At 38.3% G+C, this 12,803-nt stretch overlaps 1 protein-coding gene across 4 annotated transcripts in view; it reads left to right on the top strand.

Moving 5' to 3' along the window:
• Positions 1-12,803, top strand: part of LOC146560978 (SH3 and PX domain-containing protein 2A-like) — a 62,987-nt gene that overhangs the window by 22,730 nt on the left and 27,454 nt on the right. For 3 of the 4 annotated variants that reach the window (XM_085296628.1, XM_085296627.1, XM_085296626.1), the window contains exon 6: positions 6,797-6,828. In XM_085296628.1, coding sequence (XP_085152754.1) covers positions 6,797-6,828 — 32 coding nt within the window. Of the gene's footprint in view, positions 1-3,329; positions 3,337-6,796; positions 6,829-11,012; positions 11,033-12,803 lie in introns of all 4 variants that reach the window. The other variant, XM_085296629.1, reaches the window with a different exon arrangement.

Genomic DNA, 12,803 nt, shown 5'->3' with positions numbered 1-12,803 from the left:
GACACCTGATGCCAGAACAAATGGGGAAGGATTAGCAGTGTAACGACAGCACGTCGGAGTTCAAGTCTCAGGGCAGATAAGGCTCTCAGGCGAGCCATTTATCATACTCAGTTCAAAGTCAGAGTGGGAGTAAATCCGGCCTGGCTGCAATATCACTCATTGTCTACATTTTGTTCTTTCCGTTAGATTTATGTTCAGTCATATGTCTGGGATATTATATTTTTATCAGCAATGTGGGCCCATCACCTCTAACCTCTAATACCCCTGCATGTTAATCTCACTTCAAAGTGAGAGGCTCCCTTAATCTCAGAGACAGTCCAGCGTAGCTTAAATTAATATCTTAAAGTATAATACCCGCTGCCCAAGTTGTTTTTTTACTCCTGGGGTGGTCTGGGCAATTCACAGAAAACATGTTCTTTTTATGCTCTAAAATTATGATATTTAACACCCAGCTGTGAAACAAATAGTTTTTCTAAATATTTAATATGTTAAAAATGTAAAAGAACCATTCTGCTGTCCTGTTCGGCTAATTTATTTAATTACAAATAATGGTTTTAGAAGTGTTTATTTGTGAAACGAAAAACCTTGCTGTAGATTTAATAGAGCTTCACTCACACTCACTGAAACACGATGAAACAGATGAAAGAGGTCATGAAAGCAATTAAAAATGCGTCCAATCAACCTAGAAAATTGGTCCTGTCATGACATTTCCTTCCACACCGTTCAAACATGCCCTGCAAACAGCCTCGATAGAGATGCACTGTTGCTCATGTCCAAGCCTGTTGATGCTACTGCCATCTAACGTTCAACAGTGGTCACTGCACAGGAAAAAAACACAGGTACTGTTTTGCTTGTCACAAGAGGGAGCCACATGATTGGTTAAAAATTACAAGACGTTTCTATAGCATTTGGGTGAATGAAAGATGGTGCCTCATCCATCATAAATGCATGCCTCAGTCTGCGTTCAGTTTTCGATTGGGTTATTAGATTTATATTGATAATTAAATGTGTAGTATATTGGTGAAGTAAGCCTTGCAATCTTTTGAGTAAAGACACTAAAAGACACTACATATCTCTATCTATTGCTCTATCGATCTATCTATAAAGCTGTGTTTGGCTATATGGAAAGTTAGAAAAAAGGCAGATTTAATGAGAAAAAAACTCACCTGTGTTTATGCCTTCGGTTTTTTAACAATGCCATCGAAAAGGATTAACTAATATGTTGATACTTCTTAGACATCTGAATATTTCTTATTGTTAGGAAATCACTAAAAATGATTTTTCAGTGAGTGGTTGAAATGCAGTTAAACAAAAGGGATTCTTACAGTGCTTTCGCCCAATTCGTTCAAATTATGATATCCTCTTTTAAAATATTTCCAGACGGTTAATGGCCGAGAGCCACTGTATATTTCATAAGAAAGGGGAACTTTCAGAGAAGCTTTGAGACAAATTTGGAGAGACAGATGTTATAAATTTGTATAATAAAAACATGTTGTTGTTTTTTTAGTAGTCTTACAAATCATCTTACATCCTGGAGTCCAAATTAGGTTGTGATAAGAAACATGCGGAAGACCTTTTGAAGTTAGAGTTCCTTTTTGAGAATGAATGTCAGTGGCTAAATATAAAATTAAAATTCAAAGTTTTAGTCATCGGTCTTTGAACACTTCAGTGTTTTACAGTGATGCAGAGTTGAAAGTGGATGTCTCTGCTGTTTGAAACACAGCAATTTAACTCATTTTGACATCAGTTAGCTTTAAGGTGTTTTGCTGGAGATAATACATTCTCCGCCAGCCTCTGTATTATTGTTGTTTAGTGAAAACTATCCATGGGCTGTATGTGCAGTGTGACTGCAGAAAGTTCCAGTTTATTAACCTCCGAGGGGAAATGTTTTCAGGACTCCCACCTCTGAGGCCAGCATCTACGGGAGTGTTGTGAAGTATAATTAAATCTAGTTAACAGGCACATATGCCCATAATGTCAATTTAAAATAACATTTTACCTTTCATACAGACAAATTAAGTTTACCACCACATCATTTTTCTTTTCTTTTTTCTTTTTGTTAACCAAGGAGCTTGGAAACTATCCTGATTCAATCAAGAGGGAAAAAAACAAAAAGGAGACGAGATACACCACCTGTTCTGTTGTATTTGTTCTTTCATTTATATAAAAGAATCACATACATTTAAAATATTAACAAAACAAATGTTAAAAAAAAATAAAGAGAGAGTGATATTTGATTTTAAATTTCTCTTTTTGAACCAAGTGGTCCTATTCTAATATAAGAAGTCACCAAGAGGACACAATCACAGTGTTAATGTATGGGATGCAATACAATAGCAGCCTGCAGTAGTGATGTTACACATACACACTATATTTTAGCTTATATTATGCATAAGCTCTAAACAAATTCGGATTAAGATGTTATGATTCAGATCAGTCAGATTATCCAAGTATTACTCGTATGAGAATTTTGGAACATTTGCAAATTTCGATCATATCCAAGAGAAATTAGTATCAGAAGTTACAAAATCATTAAAATCAAGATGACGCTAATGATCCACAATGATTCAGAGCAAAAGCTCTGTTGGCAAAGGAAAAGAAAATCTAACAGCGATGCAAGAAACAAAATTGCCTCCATAAGGTGTGACTTTGAAGGTCAGTCCTCCATCTTAACTTTAACTTCATTTAGTCACTTCTATGCATATGACAGATGAAGGAGGTTAATCATTTTCAACAGTGAAATAGTTGAATTTTGTTTAAATTCTTATCACTTTTGCAGCATCAGTTCAAAACATATAATGTTTTTGTAGAAAATCGGTGGCCCCTTTCTTCCTGATATATGTATGTGGATGTAAACACAAGCAATTTGGGAAGAAAATGTCCTGACTAACCTCCTTTACCTTAATTATAGTTGTTACATGCCAAACCCTAACCTTAATCTCAGCCAAAACACGTGTGACAGCTTGCTTTTTGTACTTAACTGGAGGGTGAGCCCTCACATTGGGATTGCATATACAGAACATGATTAATACAACAAAAGGCAAAGGATTTTAAAAAGTTATGAAACGCAGTTGTTCTTTACAGCTTAAGTCTTAATTCGACATCATTGTTTCACCACAAGGAGAGTTATTAGTGGTTGATACACAGTCAAACTAACATTCTTTTAACCTGACATCAGTGTGTGATCATAGCCAAGCTTTGCTGGAGATTGGGGCCAGTACGCATGAGGTTGACTGCAGCAGTGTGTGTGCCTTTGTGAGGATTTGAGTCAACCTCACCACCTTTTTTTTTTTTTTGTTACAGGATATGCACAGAAACGGTGTAGTAAGAGATTATGTGCAAATCACAACCCTATCGTAATGGATTGCTGCTCAATGATGTCGACCCATTGACTCGAGCTCGAGGTTACTCCTGCAGAGGTTAATCCGAGGTCGTGCAGAAGTGTCTGTGTGCTGAAGAAAGGCAGATACCTCAGTCCTCTGGCTTGGATGAAAAATGCGAGCACTAATATCTTACACATTCCTTTTTTGTAATAGGCCCACCTACAAAGAGTTTGCAGTTATGTGCAAACAGATGGTCACTCCCAACTCAAGCTTCAGATGGATTCTCACGGGTTTAAATTTTTAATGATGTGTTCAGTGCTAGTGCGTGTGTCCTGCACTGTATGTGCGTCCTGGTCTGAATGATGAAACTAAAGCTTTATGGCTTGAAAAGACTATTTTTCAGCTTCTTGTGTATTTAGAGGTTGAAATTTACCTCTAAATACACAAGCACAGTCTTAAACTTTTAATAGTGTTTGGACATATTTTCGTTCCCCTTGCCTTCCTCTCACCTATTAGATTTTACTGGTGATAAGAGGAAAGTACACAAAGCCAGGACTGTGTGCTCAGTCTCCTCTTGGGAGAGATATTACTCCACCTCTGTGCTACAGGTCACAAGCAAGCAGGGCATGTCAAGAGTCTCCTTTATCTCCACTTTTCTTCCCCGCCTTACTTCAGTTTCATCTCTGCCCAAGCAGATTTTGGCAAAATAAAAACAAATGAAGACATCTTTAAAATAATTAAGAAATATTTAACATCTATAACAATTTTACACATAGGAAAATCTGAAACCAATGGAATAACACACACTTTCCACATCTCCCTAGTACTGGGTTGGAGCCCTTTTTGCCTTCAGAATTGCCTCAGTTCTTTGTGGCACAGGATCAACAAGGCGATGGAAATATTCCTTAGATTTTGGCCATCCTTGAAATGATAGCATCACACAGTTGCTGCAGATTTGTTGGCTACACATCCAAGTTGTGAGCCTCCTATTCCACCACATCCCAAAGGTGTTCTGCTGGATTGAGATCTGGAGTTTGAGTGCAGTGAACTCATTGTCAGGTTCAAGAGTCAGTTTGGGATAATTTGAGCTTTGTGTTATTCTGCTTGAAGCAGCCATCAGAAGATCGGTAGATTGTATAGATGAACGTGGTCAGCATGCTGAGATAGAGCATTTAAAGGATTCTCAACTGCAACTAAGGCACCCAAAGTGTGCAAAGAAAATGGACCTACATCACTATGAGCAGTGTGAATCGCTGATACATGCTTTTTACATGCTATTTACATTAAATTCTGACCCTACTATCTGAATGTTGCAGCAGAAATTGAGACTCATCAGACCAGGCGACATGTTTCTCATTTCTATTGTACAATTTTTGTGAGAATTGTAGCCTCCGTCTAGAGTTCTTAGCAGACAGTAGTTGCACACTGTGTAGTTTTCTGCCCCTGTTCTTCTTCAAGGTTTTGCATTTACAGATGCTCTTCTGCATAGACTGGTGGCGACGAGTGATTACTTGAGTGACTGTTGTCTTCCTATGAGCTCAAAGCAGACTGCCAATTCTCCTCTGACCTCTGACCCTAGATGTGTTTTCCTTATAAAGTTGGGGTTTTAAAGTTTCCCATTGTTAGTTGGACTATGCATTTTTAATTAATCCACAGCTTTGTTTATGTGGCTTGGCACAAAAGTTTAACTTTGTTTTTTGTTCTGTTCATCAATCTTATCGAAAGATATGACATTTATATTGCTGATGAACGATTAATGATTTTTCTTACGCCGTCGAAATTCAGTTCATGGCCTTTTTGTTTCAGTGTCAGTTTAGTCAGTCTATTATTTAATCTTTTAATCAATCTAATGTATAAGCAATTCATTATTATAATTGTCTCATAAATTATCTGTGTTTACTTTGCTCATTCATCGGGGAAAAAGAGAAATTGTGCCGATATTATTTTATCACGAATATATATATATATATTTTACATTATTTCATTATATAGATGTAAAACAAATGCGAAATAGCTTATTTGTACAGCAGTGTCAAATAATCTACTTTGAAAATTGCAGGGTTTTTTTGGTAACTTGGTTCAATCAAACACTGAGTATTGATGAACAGACTGTAACCTGGCAAACCTTGGACAGGTTTTATCCAAACATGTGCTCATATCCATAACTGGCTGTGGCTCCAGTCCTGCTGCTGGCCCTCCATAGAGCCAGGTGTCTGCTTCCATCTGTGTCAAAACTCAACTTCTCCTCGGTGTTTTCTCTCTGCAAGTTAACTAAACCAGGGCATAACACTCAGCCCGAACTTCCTAAAATGGTCTGGCCTGAAATGTTTATGCATTTCCACTTTATAAACAAATTCCCATCAAACTGAATGGAGTAATTATGTGAAGTACCATCACTTGTGTGCCTGCATGCAATTAATGAAGCGTGAGTGCTCCAATTGAATCAACAAACCTATAATGAATTAATTAAAAACTATTCATCATTTATTTATTGCCTGTCTCTAAATGACAAATTTCCGTCAGTGTGAAAGAGGCTGAATAGAACAACGGTGACAATTGGAAATTAGGCTAATGACCTGTTCTGCTGTAATACGAGGTGGCCGTCACAAATCAACGCTCATTTTTTTGAGAGAACGCGTACAAATAAAGAAACCACAAACAGTTCAGGAAAGCATTTTAACGAATTCAACAGCGCATGCACTGCATTTAAAAAAATAGAGAAAAAAACGCTTTACTTGAGTAAATTAAACACATAAATTTTCTATTGCTGTTACCTGCAGCTTGGTACTCTATTTGGTAGACTTTGCATGTGTTTTCACAAGTTGCAGTACACTGAGTGGGAAAAGTGCATATAGTATTTTGACAAAGTAAACATAAATATCCCATCTCTGCTGATTAAGCTCAGCTTTTTGAGCAGCGCAGTAAGCGTGGGTGCAGTGAAGGGATAGTCGCTGCTCTGTGACCTTCATGAGTGTCAAAGCACAGAGCAGGTTCATTGACACTAGCTCGCTTCCTTTCAGTGTTTTTTTCTGCAGTTCATAGTTCGGAACAGAAAGATGCTTTCACATCTTAAGATGAATGGGACTTAAAGGGGGATATGATACTGTTGTAAAGTCAATAAACGCTGTTCTGTTAAATAGAGGCAGCTGCATTCCCCTCATGTACAACATATCTGGCTTTTTAACAGAAATATACACACATTGGCTAAAAGGGCCGATGGGTTCCTTTGTTGCTGTCCTTGACACACTTATTGTGCGACTCACTCATACGTATCCCACCCTGTCTCCCTCCCACTGGTAGTGGGTCAAGTTCTTCATGCATTCTCAGCGAGGGTTTGGCTGATACTTGTGTGCCAACTGTACTTGGATGGTCCCGGGCAAAGATTCAGCTGTAACCAGTCATATAAATGCTCCGGCCTTTCTTGCTTACACACTCATTCTGACCATGTTGCTCTGCTGTTGTTTCTTTTGCAGAGACTGTGGAGGCTCTGGCAAACGTAAATCGGGTAAGAAAATATCCTTATGTTAATTTTCATGGGTTTTAAAAAAGTTGTACCGCTTTAAATTTAAAAGAAAAGGCAACTCCTGCAATTCTACCTGTCAAAGTCTTAAGGAGTCTTAGGCAGAACTGAAAATGAGATCAGTGTTTGTTGATAATGGAAAAAAATTGATATCTCTTGTGGGGGCTTAAGAAGATAGATGACCTCAGTAAGACGATAAAGATTTTAATATATCAGTAAATATATGATATTAATATTTTCAGCTTCGATAGCAATGCTAAATGTTTTTTTCTGCTTCTTTAATTGCAGAATTTGCTTCCTTTCATTGCCCCATGTGACAGTAAATTGATTATATTTGGTTTTAGGCCTCTCTGGAGACTAAACAATCGGAATCTCTCAATTAATCAAGAAAATAAGTTGCAGATTAGCTGGTTATGAAGATAACTGTTTGGGGCAGTTTAGAAATAAAACTATTAAATAAATAACATGTACATTTCTGGTTGTGCTGCTGTGAATTATGTGTTGTTTTCTTTTTTCCAAACTGTCCGCCATGAGTGTGACTCTGGTGCCATAAACAATCCTGTGGTATTATTAAATGGTCAGGAAAACAGTGTAATGTGGGCGAGACCACCTGTCTGTGCCTCTGCATTTGCATTGCCAGAATAGGCCGTTGCATTAATATTTTGTGTGTTAGAGTGCTGAGTGACTCAGCTGAGCATGGGGATACGAGCGTAGGAGGTGGCAGGAAAAGCATGAGAGGAGTTTTAGTGAACAGCTGTCCAGTTCTTGTGCATGCATCCACTTGCGTGCTCGAAGTCTCAGAATACCCGCACGCGTTACAAATTACACGTTCGTCCTGCAATCAGATGTAAAGTTGCTTTGGCAATCCCTTCCTGCAGTCTGCCGCAGTTACGTACGGCATAGCTGGGCTATAAAAGCTCCTAGGAAGTTCATTTTCTGTGGGTGATCCACTCTGAGGAAAAGCTGCACTGGAATTGTCACCAAACGAAATAAGACCCCAGCCTAATTTCATTATGCGTTCCACGGTATTGAGGCTTTATGTAACAGTGAATTCCAGCTACATACTGGAATGGAAAAAATTGTCGTATTTCAGCTGTGTGTGTCTGTGCGTGTTGCCTGCATTCAGTCTGTGCAAGATATTAGATTGGCTTCCAGTTATATTCATATCAGTTGCCTGGAAAGTTTTATCATGTAGTAGCTGTCCTTTTTATTTTGAATAATTTAGTTAGATCTAAAATTGATCTGTTTTGCAGACTTTATTATATGCATGTATTTGTTCTTATTTTAAACATTTTTTTGGGTTCAAGTCTTATTAATCAAAGCACAATAATACACTTTATATCTGGTACGTATGCTGGTTTGTTATTCATACTGTTTTAAGCTCCCCATACTTGATCTTGAAGCCCCCCAGTATAGTCCCCATGCTGGACATTAGTGGTTAAAGATGGATATTTCTCTTTCAAAGCAGGACAGCAGATAAGTGCAGTGAGTCTGTGGTGAATTTCTGCTGTAGCTGCAGCTTATGTATTCCATAATTACACGTTGCAGGTTTCCCTTAAGAGTTTACTGATCCCCTGCCTAAAACAGAGAATGTAACCCCTCACCACAAAACTTTGAGCGATTAGAGGTTTGATTTGGAACGCTGTTTACCTGGGAAGAGAAGAAAACAGGAACAGCACACTCACAGATGATCATTCACTTTTGTTTTGTTATCATCTTTGGCTTCGTGACAGTTCTGTCATCATTTGCTGTGTTGGGATTTTAAAAAATGTTCTTCTTCTCTTTTTGTGTTTTTTGGTAGAGCTGATACTAGATGGAGGGTAGTGAAAAGAAGTGTAGTGAAAGGAAATTGTGTTATATAAACTGGGGATCTCATCTGTAATGTGTTTTCAGTAAAATTCAGACCCACATCTCATTTCTTGTTTATGACTCACGCTTCTGGAGCCCTGCAAGATCGAAGCAGTGATTGATTCTGCATCATAGCCTTGCAACAATCTACACGAGATTCAAAGAAAGCCATGCCATTTTTTTTTAGCATATAATGGATTTGTCAGGGCTGACTGCCGATACTCAGCTGGTCAGCATGAATCACTGTTAGGTGAAGAGACACACTGTCAGAAGCGAACCTCTAAAGGAAACAGGATCAACTGCTGCTTACTGTGCTCATAGGATGCCGAAGTTCAGGAGCTTAAAAGATTTAGTATTTATGTGCGTTCAGAAAGAGAGCTGGCTGACCAGAAGACAGATAGAAATTGAGTAGGAAAGAAAGAAATGGAGCGCTCGAGGGTGTAGTGCATGTGAAAAGCAGCTGGAGAGGAGAGGAGGTTTACGTGGCAAGTGGAAACCATGTCAGTGCTGCGCAAAGGCCCAGTGAGTGTGTTTATGTGTGCAGACTTGCTGTCTTTATTTGAGCTGCAGGTCTCTCAGGACCTACGGGGGTGCATATGTGTGGATGAGGTTGTGTCTGTGAGGGAGTTTACATACTACATGTAGTATGCATGGGTGTACGCGTGCGCGTGTTGGAAGGAATCTGGTAACAAGTCAGATGGTGGGTGGGTCAAGAGGGCTGTGTGTTTGTTTGTGTTTGCAGATGGATGTGATTTTTAAACTGGCATAGGAAATCATTAAGGCAAATGAGGACTTCCAAACCACTTTAACAGCCGTACGCTGCTTCAGCAAGCTTCCCTGTCAATGACAAGCTATTGAATACTGGGCATTTTTGTTCAGTCGAACATAATTATGAGTCAAGCAGTACATGAAATGTGTTAAGGTTTAAATCAAATGTCGATCAAACAGATGTTTTTTTTTATTAGTTGTTGTCATATAACAGCTCATTTCATGCACAGATTTCTAGGTTTGGTGTAGAATTTTTTTTCCGTTTCTCCTGAACTCTGGCCCCTGCAGCACAGAACAGATACAGTACAGGATGTACGGTTTCTGATAAGAGATGACTAGTGACAGTTCTTCAAAGACTATACTGTTGAGGAAAAAAATTGCAAATGCATATTTTTTATTAGGATTTTGTGTAAGTAAAACCGAGGATCCATTATGTTTCTTTTTCCTTACGTTCTGTTTGTTCGGTGGTGCAGGCGTCAGATTTTCTACTGGAAAACCTGATGAAGTGGAGGAGTCTCACTCATTAAATTAGCGGTTTGAATCTGATTCCAGTCTCTTTTTTTTCATATCAGCAACATCCAGTGAAGTTAAAGGTGCACTGTGGGTTGTTTTACACTGCCTCTAGTAGTGCTGTAGAGCAGTGTTTTTATGAGTGGGTCCCTGTTCTGTTGTTATCATGCGTATGTGGACAAAGATGCGGCTCACATGATACACAGCCTGGCAGTGATTTCATATTTTCCAATGATCAGCACTTGTTTTTGTGCACTTGTTTTTCAAGAAATGTAGCTTTGTGCCAAAAAAGGCAACAACACAGAGTGAAGTAACCCCCCCAAAAATATGTTTGATTCCTCCAGATCATCAGCTCTGTAGTTTTCATTCAATTTTTTTCAAAAGCAGAAACCCGTGTAGCAAATATAAACATACCGTGACTTTCAGTGTTTACCAAGTGGATCATGAGATATTTGGAACTCCAATAGTTTTATACTGCAGAGCTACGCTTTACTGCGAGAATCAGCAGGCAAAAGTGAGGATGATGAAGCTATTCAGCAGTTTCTAACTGAAATGTGAAGGCTGTCTAACTGAGATGATTTGGGTGAATGTTTCTGTACTATTTATTTGTGGTCTGCCTCTTTTCCCTTAGGGCCACATACTGATTCAATGACATGAGTACATCTGTACTACATTGAACAGCAGTTCTGTGTCCCTTTCTAATCCAGCTGCACATCTGCTGCTGATGAGCCAAACAAAGGCACTGCACTTTGCCAAATCTTCTCAACACGGTTCTGCTCTTACAAAGATACCCCAGGGTTAGAAATGTGGCACTAAAATATAACGACCTGTGCCAACCATGTTACCAAGCAAAAAGCTTGAAAAGCCTGAAAACCGTTTTTTAGGGAAAAAAAGAATGAGTAGACTAGACTCTCTGGCTTCCTCCTGTTGGTGATGAATTATTGCAAAGTTCCAAACTGTCATCATTCCTGGATGGAGCTGATGACGGAAGAATGGGGGTGGAGTTGGGGGTTGAATGGAGTTGGGACATTTGGGAGTGGAAGGGTGGGAGCAGGAAGCACGTGTATAAATAGGAGAGAGGAGAGATAAACACCGAGTGGTTAATATCTGATGGAAGCCGAGAAGAAATACTTTTCAAAGCTCATAAATGCTTTTGGTCGTCACTGGTCATGCAGGGTACACAAGAAAATACATATACACACACCTCCCAACTGTAACACCTGAATGAGTTAACTAAACTAAAACTATAGGACTGGGAGTTAGCTTACTTTATTTAAACAAATAAATGTCAATAAAAATTAAATACATTTCCAGTTTAATTCCTCTTAGTTTATATAAATTGGCATTCATTTGCCTCCCTTTCCTTGGAATTAAACTGATGTAACTTAAAAATATTCAGTAAAAGAACGATTTTATGTCAAACTTGACCTAATGTAAAAAGCATTTACAGCATAAAAGATGCCTCAAGATTGACGTTTCCGGTTGTGACGAGCAGCAGTAGGTCTGACAGGGAAATCGCACAGTGTGCACACTGTACCAGACACAATCCTCAGTTTTAAAACACTATATGAACCAAGTTTACAAAATAGACTTATTTTGTAAATGATGGCTCGCCCATAAAAATAAAACGTGTACAGAGGTCGAGCCAACTGTTTTTTTCATAAACTTATATAATACCAGAAATCCTTTTTTTCAACTACAACTATCGCCATCTGGTGGCTTTCAGATAGAAGGTGGATTTAACAAACTTCATGCTAGCTTCATTTTTCTGATCTGGATGCTACGTCCATGTTTTGTACTGTCTATGGTAACAAGACAGTTTTCACACTTGTAGCTCTTCTGACGCACTAACCAATCAATTAAGTTCACTCACAGTGTCACTTCTAATTTAACACAACAGAAAATAAAGCACATTCTGGGCAACTTAACAGTAATGTGACAATCATTAACAAGTTAATATGGCATAACATGCATAACGTGTTAGATAATGTTTCTGCACGTAGACACACATTTTAAAAGACTAAAATAAATACAGTGAAATGATACTTTTTAAATGTAGCCTATTTATTGTGCAAAATAGTTCAGCCTAATGAAAAATAGTTAGCCATGCTGCAGTGTATGTTGGTTCTGGGGTTGGTTATGCTTTTTGTTTAGAGGAACAAGTTTGTTCTTTCTGGTTTCCTCCACTTATACATACACATTCACAAAGATATAAACCTGATCAGGTGAGCTCTCAGGATATTACAGATACTACAGGGGCAGGATTACTTTTAGCTATTGATTAAAACATTTAAATATATTTTCTTTTTCAGCAGTGTTTGTTGTGAGTAGTGTTCATACACTCTGCAGCTGCCTTTCTTTTGCATATACTATGTATATATTTTAGTTGTTATGATCACTATGTTTCACTGTGTTGTCTGAAACACTGTTTTGTACACAGTTTGTATGATTCACATTTCGTACACTGTTTCGAAATTAGGCTTATCCTGTTCAAGTCTGCTTTTTTTTCCCCACACACATGTTCTTCTTGCTCTGTCTTCCTGCTGTTGCAAAACATTTCATTTCCTGAAAGAGGATGAAATATTAGCTTTTGTTTTTCAGGCCTGTTGACTTTACTGACAGAGTCTTTAGTCACTCAGGTCACAGATTTACGGTTTTCTCGCAGCAGCTGCTAATTGTGTGCTAAAGAAGGTTACATTTACGTCTTTTGACACAGAGTTTTATGAGCTCATGACCTGAGTATTATTTTCATCTGTCTTGAAAATGCATTGTTGACAAATGAGCCCTCTGTTTTCTTTTTCTTTGATAAAACAATGTCCAAGTTTGAAGATATT

Source organism: Mchenga conophoros, linkage group LG13, assembly GCF_057382185.1.
Source record: "Mchenga conophoros isolate Kocher_MC1m ecotype Shallow Benthic linkage group LG13, M_conophoros_male_GT1.1, whole genome shotgun sequence".
In the NCBI taxonomy this organism is placed as follows: Eukaryota; Metazoa; Chordata; class Actinopteri; order Cichliformes; family Cichlidae; genus Mchenga; species Mchenga conophoros.
Note: the sequence above shows the minus strand (reverse complement) of the source record. Positions and strands in the feature narration are given on the sequence as shown.